This window comes from Numida meleagris, chromosome 2, assembly GCF_002078875.1.
Source record: "Numida meleagris isolate 19003 breed g44 Domestic line chromosome 2, NumMel1.0, whole genome shotgun sequence".
Taxonomy (NCBI): Eukaryota; Metazoa; Chordata; class Aves; order Galliformes; family Numididae; genus Numida; species Numida meleagris.
Window position 1 is genome coordinate 53997458 of NC_034410.1, and position 19894 is coordinate 54017351.

Below are 19894 nucleotides of genomic sequence, written 5' to 3' on the forward strand. Positions count from 1 at the left end.
GAGACTTGGGAGTGTGGAAGAACTGAAAAATATATCTTCAGTTGATTATAAGTACATGTAACTAAGATGTATGCAGAAGAATAAGTACTATAGGTGATGAAAAATTATATTTTACGTCAACCTTAAAAGCTTTGTCAACATTTCAAAAGAAAGTGAATGCAGTTGTACTGTCTATTTAAAAAAAAACAACAACTTTTTTTTTCAATCCCATGTGTATTTAAGCTATGTAATAATATCCTTGACACATACTAGGTCTATGTAAGCTCTGGTCATATCAGAGCTTGTTGATGACACTGAATAGCTTCATGCAGCACATGCACAGGCGTGTCTGGCCTGGCTGCAGCGGCAGTGTAAGTGGTGCTGTTGGCTTGTGGTGCAGCCACTTCCATGACAAGCATGAGCCTGCAGAAACCACGCTGTGCTCTTCTGAATTTTCTTGGAAGAAAAAGACTTGCATAATGGTAATTCATTGTTCACTGGGAGAATATTTAGTTTCTCTGTAAAGACTAGGTATCCCTGCTGGTCCACAGGAAATAGATGAACAGAATAAGGTTGCAGAGCAAAAGCCTATAATTTATGTGAACGTGTTTAAAATGCACTGATAGAGCAGCTTGGCAATGCAATCTTTGTGTTGTTTAATGTCATCTATAGTTGATGATATGTACCTTATTTGGTATGTAGCACTCTAGATAATTTGATGTAAGCAGTAGGATTACTTTAATCATATACCTAATAGTTGTTGGAGGGAAACAGGAACTTTTGATCGAATTATTTAATAAATTTAAAACTAAATACACCTGTTCTTGGGCTAGAGCAGAGCTGTTCCTACAACTTGTTTTGTTTTGCATATAAACTTTCCTGTGTCTGACCAGTAACTTGATTTGACAAGTCCTTTCCTTTATCAGACTGATCCAGACCTTCATCTAGGTCTCTCTTTTGAAGTCTTTATTGATATTTGGCTGTGATTTTCAATTGATTTTAGCTTCTCTTCGTTGCTTTTGGTTATTATGGCTATGGTTTGTGTCATAACGACTTCCTCTCCACCCTTACGTAGTTAAAGTGGTAGGCCTTAAAAACTTTCAAGATCTATTAGCATTGCTTTGCAGGCCATGGTTATTTCCTTTAACAGCAATTTATGTATTTATTTAACTTCAGGAACGTTTCTGTAAGTTAGTGATCATTTCTGTTGTTTCTTCCAGACTTTTCCTTAATTTGATACTTTTTTTCTTATTGAATTTAAGGCTCAGAGTCAAATGTTATGTGTTTTAGATACGGACAATGGGAAGAGATAGCTCCTGCCTTTTTTACCATGTTTCCTATGTGTTTTCACTCTGAAGTACTGCTGGTCTTTCTGTTTCTGTCAGACACAACAGATATCTAAGCATCCGATCCCATTTTTTCCCTGTGGCTCTATTCTGCTTTGTTCACCTCAGCTGTGGGGCAATTCCCTCTTTTCCTATTTGTGAATGGGCAGATTTCACACATACCTAAAACTGTACTTAACTTTCTTCTTTTTCTCTCTTTTTTTTTTAATATCTGAAGTTTGACTTCCTCTCTGAAAAGATATTTAGGTATTTTTTTGCAACTGGAGTAATAGTACTGTGATGGTACCCGCTGAACAAGGTACTGCCAAGAGCTAGGATAACAGTCTTGTTTCCAGTTACCTCTTTTCAGAATTTTTCATTTTGCAATAGTAAGCAATGTTTAAAGTTAGAAGATGCCAGTGCGCTGCTTCTTCTCTTTGTCTTCTTTACACCTAAACCTTTAGTTTTGGGGTGTGCTCAAGGAACTTGTATTTGCTAGTGATGACAGTAACATGCTATCTGCTAAACTTCTTTTCATGCTTCTGTATTTCACAGTAGCTCAAAACTTTCTTTTGGAAGAGATTTCTGCTTTTGCTTTCATGTGTTTAGCCTCATTCTCTTCCAACCATGAGCTTAATACCATAACTTTGTGGAGCAGCAGTGGGAGGGGACTGAGCTGCAAGATGTACACATGGCTTTCATTTAGAAGTAAGAAAAATAGATGTTTGAGCTTGCTAACTTTAGGTCTAGTATGTTGACTGTATGCTAAGTTTTTGGCCATATTAAAGAGAATTAAATAGTTATGAAAAATAGATGTTCTGTACCCACAGCATCACACAGCGAGGTCTCCATTTGCTAATGGGATTAGTGGATTTTTGTGTCTGAAGGTCAGAAGAGTCTGAGAAGGTCTGCACTGTGGGTCAAGATGAAGTAACAGCACAGAACTCAACACTTTTGTAGTGCTAGTACATAGATTTTCCTATGTATGAGAAGCTCCAAAAAGTCTATCAGTTTTTTCTGCATTTTTGATAAAACAATTACCATTTTTGTTTTGCAAATGTCTTATTATACTTGCTAGAGTTAGCTCTGATTTCTTGTTCAAGATCAGTTGTTAAAATCTCTAAGGGGTAGCTAGAGCCTTACTGATGTGGAAGTTGGAGGTGGTTAACAGTCTGGTGCAGCTCTTCTGCACTGCTGGGTTTGAAGCACACTGAAGTGCTGAATTCGGCACAGACCAAGATAAACCTGCCTTCTTGGTTCATCTGCCCTGCAGTCTGCCAGCTGACTCACTTTGAATTATTGCGACCAAGAGCAGGAGTAAGGAGGTGAGAAGAGTTGCATAATCAGTTGAGGGTGGTGGATGCGGAAGAACTTCATTCTCTCTTTGCACTCCCATTCCCCTCTTCTTTTTCTAAAACAGAGCTTATTGTGAAATATGTTGTGCTTTCTTTGACTATTAAAATAAATAGCTGAAGGAAGGAGAGGTACAGATTTCCCAGAAGACATTTGTATCTTGAATAAGTTCAGCCAAAAGTAATTGTACTTCCTGCTATTTCCATAGGGCTTTGGACTTTATTCAATTGTGCAATCCATAACATAATTCATATAGTAAGTACAATATAATTTGTATATTTTTCAGTTAAATTATATTCTTCTAAAAAGTTTTGAGATGTGATGCAGGGGGTCAGTGGCCTAAACCTTACTGAGTAACATCAGGGAAATCTAAACAACAGAAAGTAACAGAAAATCTTCCAGTTTTGCAGCTCTTCTCGCAAAATTATTGCCTTAAGGCAAACTCTGGAAGCAAGTTCTAACAGTCAGGAAAAAGATGAAAACTATGGATTTTGTTATTTCATAGCAAAGGTTGCTTGCTATGAGTTGTTCCACTGGTTCATCTGGAGGAAAAAAAAAAACTGGTTCTGATCTATAATTCAAGTATATTAAAATTGTGAACTCTGTGCTGGAGTCTGTGGAGTAAGCTCCCTGTTACTAACAGATATTCTGAGACAATTATGCAACTGGAGGTGATCTATAGGAAGATGTTGGACTCACTGTTGGCTGGATAAGTTTTGACATGCTTAACACCTACAATGCCACTTGTGGATCAAGGCCAAATGTCGTGTGTTGCTTTGTCTTCAGATGTTGGTCCACTTGTGTCTGTAAGACTTGGTGTAGAAAGGAGGTACTCCTAAGACTTCTGTTACTAAAATGATATTGTTAGATTTTCCATATGGGGAGGGAGAGATGATGCTATAAACCCAATTTAAAGAGTGACTTAAGCTTTGAGAGATTGCATTACCCATGCTGTACTATGTACCCATTCCTACTAGTAGAATCTCTCTCAGATATTGAGAGAAAAATTCTTTTTTTAATAAATGCCAGCATGCTAGATATAAAATGCACCACTCTTGAGTATGAAATGTGAAGGTAAAACAGGATTTTGTATGATCAAATGAGAAGCTTCAGTGTTCCATAAAGTCCTGGAAGTTTACATGTCAAGCAGAAATTCATATCAAGAAGCTCTACTGTAAACTAGTTTCTTTTTTGAACTTGTTGCTAATTAAATTCTGTAATTGCATGGGCAGTCTTTTAAGACAGCTGTTGACTGTGGATTATTTCCTATGGCCTTTGTGTTGGTATGCAGTGTCCTGCGTGCTTTCCATCTTGCTTAGAATCTTTTAGCTTCTCAAAGAGCTGAGAAAGTTGATTCAGAATGCTAAGCTTTTAGTAACTTTTATTGCTTGGTGATTTCTGCTGCCACAGTAAATGGAATTGTCTTTGTGAGCTGAGGCAGAACTATGTCGAGCAAGAGGTATCTTAGGAAAGGACACAGCATGTTTGTTCTAGTTCAGGCTTCTTTTGCACAGTTGACGTTTGTTGTTTCGCACATGCCCAGAACAGGAGTAACAGCACTGTTGCTGTAGGATTGAGGTGTACTCATGGAGTTCCATGTTTTCCGAATTAGTCTCCGCTGTGGCTTCAGTGTCTCTTTTGCCTTCATCACCTGACCTTGCATTAATTGTCTTAAAGGCTGTTGAAATACTCATAAAATGTAAGGTCCTTCCCCCTCTTTACCTGGCACATTTAACTAGTGCAGGAAAAAAAAGTTCTTTAGTTTTTTTTACAGTGAAAAGTTACTTTTCTCTTCCTAGACTGATACTGGAAGTCTAAATTTTTTGAATACTATGGATGTCACAGTTGCTTACTTTGTCACCTAACTTTCCAGCAAGGCTTGCATCTTTTAGTGCACCTAGATCAAGCTAACTTGGAGTCTTGTTTGTGCAGGTCCTAATATCAGTATGAAGTAGAGCAAGCAGCTTGGAGTGGCGTTTCATAGAATGGCTTAGTTCAGAAGGGACCTTAAAGATCATCTGATTCCAACCCCCCCGATCTGAGCAGGATTGCCAGCTACTAGACCAGGCTGCCCAGGATCCCATCCAACTTAGCCAAGAGTGCCTCCAGAGATGGTGCATCCACAGCCTCTCTGGGCAACCTGTTCCAGCACCTCACCACGTTCTGAGTAAAGTATTTCTTCCAAACATCTTACTTAAATCTACCCTCTTTTAGTCTAAAACTATTTCCTCTTGTTCTGTCGCTATCAGACCGTGTAAAAAGTCAGTCCCCCTCCTGCTTGTTAGCTCCCTTGAAGTACTGAAAGGCTGCAGTGAGATCTCTCTGGAGAATTCTCTTCAAGCTAAACAAGCCCAACTCCCTCAACCTTTCATCATAGGAAAGATGCTCCAGCCTTTTGATTATCTTCATGGTACTCCTCTAGACCTATCCCAACAGCTCCACATCCCTCCTGTACTGGGGGTCCCACGCTCGGTCACAGTACTCCAGATAGGGCCTTACAAAGGCAGAGTAGAGGAGTTACAGGGATCTTTGCCTGGCAGCTGTGATTTTTCAAATACGATGATGGGTGGCTTCACAACCCTGTCAATGAGCCCAGACACCTCCTGGGTGAGAATTCTTTTTTCCCTATGGCCTAGGTGGACTCTATCAGCAGCCATCAGGCCAGATGCTGAGCAAACTGCCCCATGATTGAAAAAGCCAAAATTCCTGCATTGGCACCAAGCCTTTCAGCCATATATTTATCAGATGGGTTTTCCTGGTCCTCTTTGTATCCCTTGCTGCCCCTGAAGGGATAGAGGAAAACACTGTCTGTACTCCCACTCCATCATCTAACCACCCCGATCCCCTGAAGTCCTTTCTGATAGCCCTCAGGCTTCTCTCAGCAACTTCGTCCCTGCCAGCTTGAACTGTCAGTAATGGTTAATAATCAGAGGGTTGAACCAGACTAGGGAGTCTTGTTCCTGACCTGGGCCTGAGAGAGACAGTATTCTTCCCTGTGGGTAGGGTCTGGCTGACATATAGGGCCCTCCGTTCCCCTTGGAGTCACCTATGACAATTACCCTTCTTCCCATCTTGATGGAGGTGGACTTGAGGTGTGGAGTTGACCTCCTTGCCCTAGACAGCCTCCTGGATGGACCTTCCCCTAATCTTTATTTACTTGTCCTTGGGGTTCTAGAGCCTCAAACCTATTGCATAAGGGCATCTGGGATGGCAAGGTAGGTAGGGAGGGGGTTTTCCTGCCAACCAAGTGAGGACTTGCTTCCAGTCCTACTCATCTCTTAGGTCCCCTCCCTTTGCCCAGTGGTGACGAGGCGGAGCGTCCACCCTTGTTGGGAATGTATCACCATGGTGCCTTTCTTTTAGATATGGCAGGGTGTTGCTCCACCAGTCTATCCCCCACTCACACTCCTGAGACTCCTCCTACTCAGCATGGTGGCAGAGTTTATAATCAACCTGCTCATACATCACACAGGTGGTTTCTCTACCATCCCTTGAGGGCAACAGCAGGCTCAGGCCTTGCAGCCAAAGACCCAAATAGCTGCACTTCTGGGCAGGCACTTGGTCTGGGTAGGTGCATTCTTTTTGGCAAGAGCTTTCTGCCAAGTGGAGTGTTTGTTTCTGTGATCACAGGATATTAGAGACTGGAAGGCACCTCTGGAGATCATCTAGTCCTACACCCCTGCTAAAGCAAGATCCCTAGGGTAGGTTGCACAGCAAAGCATCCAGATGGGTTTTTAATATCTCCAGAGAAGGAGGCTCTGGAACCTCTCTGGGCAGTTTGTTCCAGTGCTCTGTCACCCTCACAGTGAGGGAGTTCTTCTTTGTGTTTCTGTGGAACTTCCTGTGTCCTACTTTGTGCCTGTTGCCCCTTGTCCTATTGCTGGACACTGTCAAAAAAAAAAAAAAAGACTGTCTCCATCCTTGTGATGCCTGAGCTTTAGATATTTCTAAGTGTTGCTAAGATCCTCTCTCAGTCTTGTCTTCTCCAGGCTAAACAGTTGCCGCAGGTCTCTCAGATTTTCCTTATAAGGGCAATGCTCCAGGCCCCTGATCATCTTTGTAGCCCTTCCACTGGGCTTACTCTAGAAGATCCATGTCTTTCTTGAACTAGGGATCCCAGAACTGGATACAGTACTCTGGTTGTGGCCTTACAAGGGCAGAGTAGAGGAGAGGGATCATCTCTCTTGATGTGCTGGTCATGCTTTCTTTTCTTTTTTTTTTTTTTTTTAATGCGCCCGAGGATACTATTGGCCCTCTTGGTCATGGGCGCACTACTGGCTCATTGTCCACCAGGAGACTCGGGTCCTTCTCTGCAGTGCTCCTTTCCAGCAGGTCATGCCCTAACCTGTGCTGATGCATGCAGTTATTATTAAAGTGTTGGTCACATGCCCTTTTTGAACCTCGTAAGGTTCTTCTCTGCCCAGCTCTTAGCCCGTCCGGATCTTGCTGAATGGTGTGTTAGCCACTCCTCCTAACTTTCTGTCATTAGGAAACTTGCTGAGCGTACACTTCATCCCTTCATCCAGGTCGTTAATGAGGAAGTTAAACAAGACCAGATACAGTACCAGTCTCTGGGGAACACTGCTAGCTACAGGCCTCCAAATAAACTCTGCACAGCTGATTGCGACCCTCTGAGCTCTGCTGGTCATCCAGTTCTCAGTTCACCTCACTGTCCACTCATCTGTCCCACACTTCTTTAGTTTACCTATGAGGATTATATGGGAGACAGTATCAAAAGCCTTGCTGAAGTCAGGGTACACAGAATCCACTGCTCTCCTCTCATCTGCCTAACTGGTCATGATGTCATAAATGGCTACTGGATTGATCAAACATGATTACCTCTTGGTGAATCCATGTTGACTACTCCTCACAGTCTTTTCCTCTGCTTGCTTGGAGGTGGCATCCAGGATAAGTTGTTCCATCACCTTCTAAAGAACAGAGGCTGACTGGCCTGTAGTTTCTTGGGTCCTCTTTCATGTGCCTCTGAAGACTGGAGTGACACTGATTTTCCTGCAGTCTTCAGGCACTTCTCCCATTTTCTGTGACCTGTCAAAGATGATAGCAGTACAGCCATCGCTTTTGCTGGCTTCTTCAGCACTCATGGACACATCCCATCAGGGCCCACAGTTTTCTGCATGGCAAATTTGTCTAGATAGATCCCCAACCAGATTCTCCTTGACTAAAGGGAAGTAGTTCCTTCTCCAGACTCTCTCTTACCTCTGGGGTTGGGGATTCCTGAGGGCTAGTTTTAGTTATAAAGACTGAATCAGAGAAGGCATTCAGTAACTGCCTTCCCAGTGTCTTCTGCTACGAGTGTACCCACCTCATTCAGCAGCAGGCTCATGTTTTCCCTGGCCTTCCTTTTTCTACTGATACACTTAAAGAATCCCTTCTTGTTGTCTTTGACCTCCCTTGCTATACTTAATTCCAAGCAGGCCTTTGCCTTCCTCATTGCATCCCTTCATGGCCTAACATTCCTGTATTCCTTCCAAGTGGCCAGACCCTTTTTTCACAGTCTATGAACTTCTATCTTCCATTTCAATTTTTTCCATGAGCTCCTTGCTCATCCATGCTAGCCTCTTGCCACTTTTGCCTGATTTCTTATTCATAGCTATGTACCAATCCTGAGAACAAAGAGTGTTATGGCTTTATTTTTACATCTTCAGGAACCCAAGAACAATCATTACAGTTCACCCTTCTTGTGTGCTGTGAGTTTGCTTGAGCTTTTTTGATTGTTAAAGAGCTAAAAGGTGTGCAGTAACGCTTGAAGTCTCATTTCCAGTAAGGCTGTGGCAATAGCACATTGTTACAATGAAAAGCAAGTGACTTTGCCTGTGTTTGTAGTGGATGGATGTTTATACTGCAAGCTGTACTTCTGTAAGACTCCAGTTACTGATTAGCCAATAATCTCATCACTGTGGAGGAACTAACCTTGCAGAAACCTGTGCTGGATTTAACATCACAGTAGTTTCTAGTTCAGTGTGCTGCTGGGTCAGCCCCTTTTAAATACTGTTCTCTATTTTTACATCTAATGCATTTGTAATTGGAGAGGTTTTTATAATCTTGATGAAAACAGTTTTAATTACCCTATAATCCCATGTAAGCCTTACCTGTTTTTTCTCATTCCTCAAATAAGAAACCGATAAATTCCAGTGGTTCAAGGGAATTTGATCACAGTCAGCTCCAGAAGCTTTGGGATCATGGGCATGGAGAACAGACTATGCCAAACTTTGGTTCTTTTCCCCTGCATTTTTTCCCAGTCTTGTGGAAGCCAGAGCATTCTGTGCCCATGGTAACATGCATCAGTGATGTTATTTATTTCCTTCCTCATAGTGTCCTCCGGATTTTTTTTTTTGTGATGCTGTCTCTTGTGGCCCACCCCAAATCTGTTGATGGGAGAAAGAAGGGTGGAAAGATGTATGACCTAGGAAGAATACAGGAATGCTATCCAGACATGCAGAGATGGGATTGGGAAAGCTAAGGTGCAGATGGAACTGAACTTGATGGGAGATGTGAAAAATAACAGGAACGGATTCTACAGGTATGTTGAACAGAAGAGAAAGGCATATCTCCTTTGATAAATGAGAGGGGGGAAATGGCAACAGTGGACACAGAAGGTTGAGGTACTGAACAAGTTCTTTGCCTCAGACTTCCCACACCCCTCAAATCCCTGAACATCTTGGCTGAGGCTGTGGGAGCAAAATCCATCCCACGGTAAGCAAAGAACGACTTTGGGACCACCTGATTAGGCTGAACGTGTACAGATATGTGGGGACAGATTACATATGTCCTGGGGTCCTGAAGGAACTGGTTGATGTGGTTGCCAGGATACTTGATCATATTTGCAAAGGCATGGCTGCCCAGCAGAGTCCCTGGTGGGGGGAGGGTGGGGAGGGGGAAACATCACTTCTATTTTTATGAGGGTAGAAAGGAAGACTTGGGGAACTACAAATGGTCAGCCTCACATCTGTGCCTGAGAAGATCATTCATGAAATAGATCCTAATGGAGGCTATGTTAAGGTACAGGCAAGATGAGCTGGTGATCTGAGATGGTCAGCATGGCTTCTTTAAGAGCAGATCATGCCTGACTAATCTGGTGGCCTCCAATGATGGTGTGATGGCATCAGTGGATGAAGAAAGGTCATCTGTCTGGATTTCTTCAAGGCCTTTGACATGGTCCCACACCACGTCCTTATCTCTAAATTTGAAAGAGGTGGATTTGAAGGCTGGGGTATTAGGTGGATAAAGAGCTAGCTGGATGACTACAGCCAGAGTGTTGTGGTCAAAGATTTAATGTAGAGGCTGCTCATCAGTGGTGTTTCCCAGGGGTCTGTCTAGAGACTGGGACTCATCAACATTTTTATCAGCGACCTGGATGGTGGGATTGAGTGTGCATGCTCAGCTTGTTTGAAGATGATACTAAGCTGAGTGCTGGAGTCAGTACACTGAAAGGGATGCTATCCAAAGGGACCTGGACATCCTTGAAAAGTGGGCCTAATGAGGTTTAACAAGGCCAAGTGCAAGATGTGACTTGGATCAAGACAATTCCAGATACACGTACAGGCTAGGAGAAGAACTCATTGCCCTGTGGAGAGGGATTTGAAGGTCCTGATTGACAAAAAAGCTGGACATGAGCCCAAAATATGCACTTGCAGCACAGAACTGTATCCTGGGCTGCATCAAAAGAAAGGTTGCCGAGAGGGTGAGGGAAGTGATTGTTCCTCTCTACTCTGCCGTTGTGAGGCCTCACATGCAGTACTGCATCCTGGTCTAGGGATCCCAACACAAGAAAGACATGGAGCTGTTGCCTGGCGTACCTCTTCTATGATGACAGACTGAGGGAGCTGGGCTTATTCAGCCTGGAGAAGGTTTTTAAAAAAAAAAAAAAAGTGCAGTCTTCCTGTGTTTAAAGAGAACTTATAATCAGGAGGAGATCAGCTTTTTACACAGGAAGGTGGTTGTAGGAGAAGGGGAGATAGTTTTAAGCTAAAAGAGGAGAAATTAAGTTTGACATGAGGAGGAAGTGTTTTACTGTGTGAGTGGTGGAGTGCTGGTTGTCCAGAGAAGTTGCGGATGCCTCAGCCCTTGAGGTTTTCAAGGGCAGGATGGATGGGGTCCTGGGCAGCCTGATCTAGTGGGTGGAAAACTTGCCAACATCAGGGGGTTGGAACTAGATGATCTTTAAGGTCTCTTCCAACCCAAGCCATACTACGATTCTGTGATGTGTGCCTGTTACTCTTCCTATAGCTAATGGTGGTGTTGGACAGTGAGCAGTGTGGAGGCGCAAGGCATCACAGTTTCCCTTAGCTGGGTACCAGTAGGCAGGAAATAACGTTGGCGGTTTTTCTTGGTGTGGGTTGCTTGGTGCTCTGCAGGTGGATTTCTACAGGAGATGGTTGAAGCTTTCCACTCTCTTGTGTCACTTATTAGCTGACTCATAACAAGCAAGAATATCCCTGGTAAAATGGTGGTAGTGGAAATTGTGTAAGAGAATATGATGACAAACCTAGCTAGTTTTCACTAACAGAGCTCTGCCACTGAAGTAGCCCAAGCATAAGAAGTTGTATTTTGCTAGAGTTCTGTAAAACAGGAACTGTCTAGAGGTAGGCGTTGGGCATAGCTTCAGGTGGCAGTGCATTTGAGGACCCTCATAGCATGGTGTGCTCAGAGAAAGGCCTTAGCGGTGGTGCTGTGAGGGAATCAGGAAGGCCTGTGGCGGAGCTGGGGAGCGCAACTGTGTGTTTGCCACATACTATCCTCAGCATCTTTGTCTTCAAGGCATAAAACCAGGAAAAATGGAGCAAAGAGAAGCAGCCCACTGTGGTGTGCGTGCAGGCTTCCCATTGTAAATCCTTCAAGGACTCTTCAGGAAAAGTTTCCACCTTTTACTCCTAATCCGCTGTAGTAAGTCCTGGTGGAGATGGCTAAAATTCCATCAAGTAATATGGAAAGAGGAGCTTGGAAGGTCACCATTCTTCATGAGAAAATCTGATTTTCATGTGGTAGAACCTTATGCAATCACATAAGAGAAAGCCCTTCAGCAGAGACTGGCCACAATCCAAGTTTCTTTTTCTGTATTATTTGTAGGAGTGCTCAGTAGTCCCCACCGTACGCCATCTGTGACTGAAGATAAATTAACTTTTTGGCTGGGGGGAAAAAGAAAGGGCAAGCATGCGTGTTCAGTTCTAGTTTCTTTTGAGACTTCTTTCTTCCTTGAGCATTGATGCATATTAGAAACAAATTGATGACCTGTTCAGTGTGTTCTGCTGATCTGATCTTTCCACTCAGGTATCTAGAAGCAGACAAGATACAAGCCTTATTTTTGTTTTTCTTTCAGAAGGTGTTATAGTAATCCTACAAAATTGTTTTCATGACCTCACTTTAACAAAAAAAAAAAAAGAGGTAAGTTTTGGACAGATGTCTTTGTGAGATCTATGGACTGTATATGGAGAGAATATGTAACCAGTGTAAGCGCAGTATAACTCTCTAGTCTCTTTGTATTGCTTCATCAGTTCATTGAGTCTGCTTGTTATTTCAAAATAATGTATTTGCTGCTAGGTTCAAAAGCAGTTAAGATTCTGGTTTCAGAATTTCTGGGATCAGTCCACAGGGTTGTTTTATCTAATAATCATCTTACTCCAACAGGGGGATTGTAAATGCAGTATATGTGCAGCTAGATTTAACTAGTGACTTTTTCAGCCTTTCAGCTGTTACTAAGGCTTTCCTTTTTTCAGGTGCTTAGGATGAAAGAATGAAAGTAACTGAATGTAACATTTGTTATCTTTGAGATGTTTTATATATTTTGTGTTTTTTTTTTTAGGTTTGGAAGGCGTTTTGAATCCCCTCTTTTGTGGCAAAGCATTATCATGATCATTACTATGTTACTGATGCTGAAACTGTGCACTGAAGTACGTGTGTCCAACGACCTAAACATAAAACGCCGGTCTTTTTCAGGTTAGTGACAGGGACTAGCTATTGCAGAGTGAGTCTTTTTGAAAACACATTACACTATGTTTTGAACAAAATTTCTGTCTGATCTGTAACCCAGCTTCCTTTCTTGGTAAATCAGGGTTTCACTAACTTTGTTTTTGAAATCACTCTCTTCCGGATGGGTATTTAAAGCTGTAATTTTATTTTAAATGGGTCTTGGTTTAATCTGGAAATGGGAGTTCTGCTTAACATTTCATATAATGCCCTAGGATATAGAGCTGAATTTCATATTGTTATGCTAACCTGGATATCTTTTCTTTTAAAATCCTGTCCTGTATAATAAATTATTTTTTGAACTCTCTGTCAAGTTCATTGGTTAGATCCTAATCATATGCTGTTACCTAAGATCTTATTACCAACTCTTGCTTCTGCACAGAAGTTATTTTCTGCTTATTAAATTACTGGCTATCAGCTGTCATGGCTTGGCAAGGACCTGCTGGTCAGAGTGAGAGAAAAGAAGGGATTGTACTGGCTGTAGAAACAATGGCCTGTCACCTGGGGAGAATACAGGGATGCTGTCCGGACTTGCAGAGAGGGGATTAGGAAAGCCAAGGCACAGACAGAACTGAACTTGGCAGTGTTAAAAACAGCAAGAAGGGATTCTATATGTACATTGGCCAGAAGAGGCAGGCAGAAGAGAGCGCATCTCTTTTAGTAAATGAGAAAGGAGAACTGACTATGACAGATATGGTGAAGGCTGAGGTACTGAATGAGGTCTTTGCCTTGGTCTTCAGTGGCAGCTAGGATTCTTGTATTTCTCATGTCCCTGAAGCTCACATCCCTGAGCCTGTAGGTGGGAACTGGGGGAGTAAATCCACTCCCCTGCTGCGAGGGCAGAGCAAGTCCAAGATTGCCGCATGAGACTGAATGTATACAAGTCTATGGGGCCTAGCATGCATCCCGGGGTCTTAAAGGAGCTGGCTGATGTGGTTGCTGAGCTGCTCTCCATCATATCTGAAAAGTCATGGCTGTCTGGCCAAGTGCCGAGGGACTGGAAAAAAGGAAATGTCACTCCATTTACAGGAAAGGGAAGAAGGAGGACCCAGGGAATTACAGGCTGGTGAGACTCACCTCTGTGCCTGGGAATATCATGGAACGGATCCTCCTAGAAGACATGTTAAGGCCCATGAGGAATGGACAAGTGATTGAAGACAGCCAACATGGCTTTACCGAGGGAAGGTTGTGCCTGACCAATCTGGTGGCCTTCTGTGATGGAGTGACAACGCTGATGGACAAAGGGAGGGCAACTGATGTCATCTACCTGGAGTTGTGCAAGGCCTTTGGCATGGTCCCCAACCACATCCTTATCGCTAAATTGAAGAGATACGGATTTGAGGGGTGGACTATTCAGTGGATAAGGAATTGGATGGAAGGCCGTAGACAGAGAGTTGTGGTGAATGGCACTATGTCTAGGTGAAGGCCAGTGATGAGCGTTGTCCCCCAGGGGTCTGTCTTGGGACTGGTGCTCTTCAACATCTTCATTAATTACATCGATGATGGGCTTGAGTGCACCCTTAGCAAGTTTGCTGATGACACCAAGCAGAGTAGTGTGGTTGACATGTTAGAAGGAAGGGATGCCATCCAGAGAGACCTCAGCAGACTTGAAAGGTGGGGCCATGTGAACCTGATGAGGTTCAACATATTAAGGTTTTGCATTTGGGTCAGAGTAATCCCTGATAATGCATACAGACTGGGAGAAGAACTCCTTGAGAGCAGCCCTGTGGAGGAGGACTTGGGGTCCTGGTAGGTGAAAAACTGCTGGCTCACATGAGCCAGCAGTGTGCTCTTGCAGCTCAGAAGGCCAATGGTATCCTGGGCTCCATCAGGAGAGGGGTGGCCAGCGGGGACTAGGAGGTGATTGTCCCCCTCTACTCTGCCCTCATGAACCCCCATCTGGAGTACTGCATCTGGGTCTGGGGACCCCACCACAGGAAAGATGTGGAGCTGTTGGAGAGGGTCCAGAGGAGGACCACAAAGATGATAAGAGGGCTGGAGCAGCTCCCGTATGAGGACAGACCTAGGGAGCTGGGCTTCTTCAGCCTGGAGAAGAGAAGGTTGCAGGGAGACCTCATTGCAGCCTTACAGTGTTTAAAAGGGGATTATATACAGGAGGGGAATCAACTTTTTGCTTGAGTAGACAGAGATAGGATGAGGGGGAGTGGTCTTAAGCTCAAGGAGGGAAGGTTTAGATTTGATGTTGGGGGAAGTTCTGCCCAGAGAGGTTGTGGATGATGCTCTGTCCTTGGAGGTGTTCAAGATCAAGTTGGATGGGGCCCTGGGCAGTCTGGTGTAGTACCAGATTTGGAGGATGGTGGCCTTGCCTGTGGCAGGAGGGTTGGAACTTCATGATCCTTGAGATCCCTTCCAACCCAACCCATTCTGTGATCAGATCAGGAGGTGCTGTGGTATTGTAAATGGAAGACTGTCTTTTTGTACGCCATTTCCTTGCCTTTTTTTAGCGTGGAATTTAAGGGAATTGTCACTTCTTTTTATCTCATATTCTTTATGCAATCAAATATTCTTGCTCTGCAGAAGGCCTTTTTTTCCCCCAGGTAAGAAACATCAGAAGTTCTAGATTTTTACAGAAGAAAGATAAACAGCAAAACAGTATTTTGTTTGACTTACAGAATTTTGTATCACAGCTTATTACAAATGAGATTGGAATTAATACTGTCAGCTTTTTAAATTTATTTTGCCATTGTGAGTATAAATAACTTATTCTCTCATTACGTTCTCCTTCCTCACTCCCTAGTAATTGAGGGTCTGATTCAGCTCCAGATATCCACAGCCTTCATTAGAATGCAGTAGATACTGGCTGGTTGGTATAGTCATTTATCTAGTTGGTGAGGAAACCACTTCCATCTCTGTTTACTATGGAATGTAGTGTGAAATTGTTAAGGTAAGTGAATTCATGTGGAACGGGGTCTGTAATGCAGTTCTTGAACACCAATTGCTGTGTCTGATAGTCTAGTAGGATGAATGACATACTTCTTTTCAGCCCAGACTTAGCAGTAATTAAAATTTAAAATCCAGAGATCATTTAGGAGAGAAAGAGAGATGCATGCTTTCTGCCTCTCAATGGTAGCATTTCTTGAACTTGCAGAAAGGCTTCTCTGTTTGCCCTTTTAAACACGCTCTTGCAGTCTCCATCAGTAACCTTTGGACAAAAAGGGAGGCTATTCAGTTTTGTATATAGCTCTCTTCAAACAACTCTCCCTGAAAGACACACAGTCTTCCAAAGGGTAATTAGTCTTTCTGTTACCAGGTAATGGAGACTCCTCAAGGTTGTTTTGTGTCATTTGATCCTTCCTGAAACTCAGCTTGTTGCATTTAATTAGCTAAAGAGACTGATTCTTGCCTACTTGTGGACCTTAATTGTTAGTCTTTGGAATGCTTACATCCTCCTTTGAGACCAGCTAAAATTGTTTTCTTAAGTGTCATTGATTTTGATGGAAAAATTATCTCAAGGATCATCAGGCTATACAAAACAGGCACACTGAGGACTTTGACTCTGCCAGCTGCAATGTAATGTCTCAGAACAAACATTTAACTGGTTTCAACAATATGAAATTTCTTTCACAGAAGGCAGAAAGCTGGGTTTGTACTTCTACCTAGTATAGGTAGGAGTGAGATCTGTGGTTCTAATCCTACTCCTAATCTTATCTCGTTAGTTTTATGGTGATTCAGGCAAGCTGATAAATCTGCGTTCTTACTTTCTTTCTTCATAGTTTACCAGGTCAGTGAGAAGCTATGCTTGAAGTCAGTGTTTGTCATGAACTCTACAGAATCCTGAGTGGAGGGTGCACAATTTCTCTATGATAATATAGTCTATTATTCTTCATGTGACTGATCTGGAATTTAAAACATTCTCTTCTTTTGTTTCTGTCTTCTACCTCCATGTTTCTATTAGATAATCCAAAATATTTAGAAAGTGGAGTTGTTTTTTCTCCTTTCTTGTATCACTAGTAAATGCTGTATTTCTTCCCTAGTCACATTAGTATATGTTTATCATTGATCTTGATTTATGTGGGACTTCTCCATATTTTTCCATTTTTCTCACAGTAAAGTCACTTAACAATGGCTAGTTCAAGGCATTTTAAGCACATTCTTTCTGAAGTGTTAAGGAGCGGGCTCTTTTAATCCTGACAAGCTTGTTCTGTATTTTCTAGCCTGATTTGTGGTATCACTGTTTGAAAATGTTTCAGTCATAGTTTAGAACACAGACGTAAGTCTGTTCATTTACAGACTATCTGACATAGCATGAAAAGTACAGTCCCCTCTGGACTCTTTCTAGTACTGCTTGATTATTTCTCTTAGCTTCTTTATGAATAGCTCATTAGGAAAACTCCTATCAGCTATTGTTTCCTCACAGTTAAGAAGACTGCTCTGAAAGTAATGCCTCCTATTTTATTATCTTGGCCCACAGTGTCAGAAGTGGATGCTGGTGGTATGGTAGTAGATGTTGTACCTTCCTGCCAATATTCAATTACGCTATTTTTGCTGTGTGACTAATGGCAGCAGCAGGGCAGTCCTACAGAATGATGTCTGACATAGAAGTGGATATGAAGTAAAGGTATAGAAATGAATTGAATTCCTCAGTGCTGAGAAGATTGTACCCACTGACATGAATCTGTGCTTGCTGAATGTTTCCGGAGACCAAACAATGGATATAACCACAGTGAGGTGGTAGGTGGTGTATTTCAGCAGTGGTGACAACAGCTATAGGTTACCTTTGCTGTTGCAGATTTTTGAGGACTGAAAGTAGCCTCTTGTATATTGCTGGCAAAAACACATAGCTAATAGTGACTGTGTTGAAAAATAGTATTTTGTAGCTGAGAATTTGCTCTATCATCTAGTGTTATTGTGCTCTTTGTATCTGTTGTAGTTTCCATGGAAATAAATAGGAGGCATTACTTTCAGAGTGACCTACCTACTTCTCAGTGACAAGATTCTCTTTTCTCACTTCTAGTCTTGCAAAGCTAGAGCAAGTTATAAGTGTCAGAGCCCATCTTGTTCTGCTGCTGCCTTCTGTTTTTTTTTGTTTCAGATGCGTGAGTGTATCCTTCATGTACCTGACTTGCTCTCTCTTCAATCAGTACCTCTTTATGTGTGCAGCTGTTCTATTACTTGACTGTATAGTCTGTTTTTAACTATTCTGGTTTAGAGAGAGGGGGAAAAAAAGGAAAGCACACAATCCACACCAAGAGAAGAACAACAAAAACTTTAAACCACCCCAGTGGTAGGACAGCATTCTCTCCTGTATAGGAATACTACGAAAGCTAGCATTAATGTGAAATGTCCTCAGCTGAAATCAGTAGGCATGAATAATACCTCATTCTCTTTTATCCTTTATTTAAAACCATTTTAATTCCAACTGGAATGTTTTACATGTAGATTTCCAGGTACTATCACTGTGATAACAACAGCCCTCCTTATTCATTGCCCATATTATGTTAGTGTTGGTGCATCCACATTGATGCTGTGTTGTTGACTCAGTATAGAAAGATTCAAGGTTCAGTGGTGGTTTCTTTTGTTAAAATTGTTTTTGTTCAAAATTCTGTATTATTTCTGGGGCATGACGGTGCTACCATGCTATAGTCACCTGCATAGTGAAAAACAAAATCTGCATGTCTTGACACCAGAATCAAGACCTTTTCAGGAGGCAGAGCACTCACAAATACTGACTGCTAAAAGCATCTAGTTACTCTCAAAAGTGTTGGCAGGCCAGGACAGAGACTTCATGCACTTGGAGTGACACCCAACCAAGAGTCTTCCTTTTCTTCCCCAAACTAAGCAAGCCTTTGCTCTTTCTCTAACAAACATTCAATTCCAGTTATGTTCAAGGCGTTGTGACAGATACTCAGCACCATATACTGAAAACCAGCAAACAGCTTTTGTTGAAAGCAGGCTCTTCAACGTCTCTTCTTTTTACAGTAGAGCTAAGGCTCCTCAAGTAGAACTTGTGATCTTCGGGTGTTACACTAAGACTACTTTTTTCTGGTCACTTATCCAGTTTTGTCTTCCTTCCAGCTGCTTGTTGTCTTAACCTGCTTTATAAATCGTATCTTATTTAGCACTTGGATCTCCTGAAGAGCACTGATATTATCGCTTAAAAGCCTTCTTGCAGAATACATTGTTTTCCACTGGTGTAGTTAGAGAGTGATAAAATTTTAATATGGAGAATGATTGCAGTTGGGGTCTGCTCCATCCTTGATGTGATTAGCTGGAGACTTTTTGAAATTACAGCACCATTATCCTCAGAAAGTAATGCAACTGATACTGTCTTAACTAATTAAAAAATGTGTATTTATGCACTTGATGTTACTGGGATAACAACTTGTTTTTTCTGATAATGACAACCAGATGAAGTGAGAGTTGTCTGTTTCTTTCCCTAGGTGAATCGCTGTTGAGTTGTGCATTGAGACTCTTTTGGGCCTTCCTGCTTCTCACCCCTATCTTAATATCACTGAGTGAGAGAACCTTACGGAAAGCATGGAGACTAAAACTTGTCCTGTTTTGTTTTGGCTTTTATATAAGGAAAATGTACTAACTGACTAAATTTGAACTAGAAGACCCATTGCTTCGTATAATCATACAAATCTATTTTGTCTTTCCTTTCTTTTTTTTTTTCCTCTCAACTTTTCTTTTAATGTAGCTACAGATAGTAAGGATGAAGAAATTAAAGCACCTCCCAAGAGATCTTACCTGGGTATGTACTGTACAAACCCACTCTGCATGAAGTTGTCGTTCCAACTGCGTATTTTGTGCTTTGTTACGTTTTTTTTGTGACTATTATTAGAAATGATTGTACGATCATTTCTATAGCAAATGTTTATGCTTTTGAGACATATTAAAGCCTGGTGTGTGGTTTTGTTTTAATTTTCCCCTCCTCACCTCTAACTTTCATAGAGGAAAAGATGCTTTCAGCTATTTCATAAATCAGTTTTTGATGACCAGTTGAATTCACTCAATTGCGTGTTTCTACAGTTATATCTTTCTCTTTCTTCTTCAAATTATAAAAGCAAAATACTGTATGATACAGGGATCCATGTCTTCAGGGTTGTATTTCTCCTCTTCCAGCCCTGACTCTAGAGGAAACTGGGAAAATTACAGGAGTATCTTTCAGCATTGTTCAGAATGCTAGGTGAGAAATTTCCTGCAGCATCTGATGTTCAGCCTGCATCACTGTGATTATTTATTTAGTCTCTATTTCTATGCTTATCAACAAACAGTTAAGGAATCTGGAT

At 42.0% G+C, this 19894-nt stretch overlaps 1 protein-coding gene across 4 annotated transcripts in view; it reads left to right on the top strand.

Annotated features, from left to right (window-relative positions):
• The window catches only part of PQLC1 (PQ loop repeat containing 1), a 60784-nt gene that overhangs the window by 1953 nt on the left and 38937 nt on the right, over positions 1 to 19894 (top strand). For 2 of the 4 annotated variants that reach the window (XM_021385837.1, XM_021385841.1), the window contains exons 3-4: positions 12478 to 12611; positions 19303 to 19356. In XM_021385837.1, coding sequence (XP_021241512.1) covers positions 12478 to 12611; positions 19303 to 19356 — 188 coding nt within the window. Of the gene's footprint in view, positions 1 to 9017; positions 9199 to 12477; positions 12612 to 19302; positions 19357 to 19894 lie in introns of those variants that run through there. The other 2 variants (XM_021385839.1, XM_021385838.1) reach the window with 2 other exon arrangements.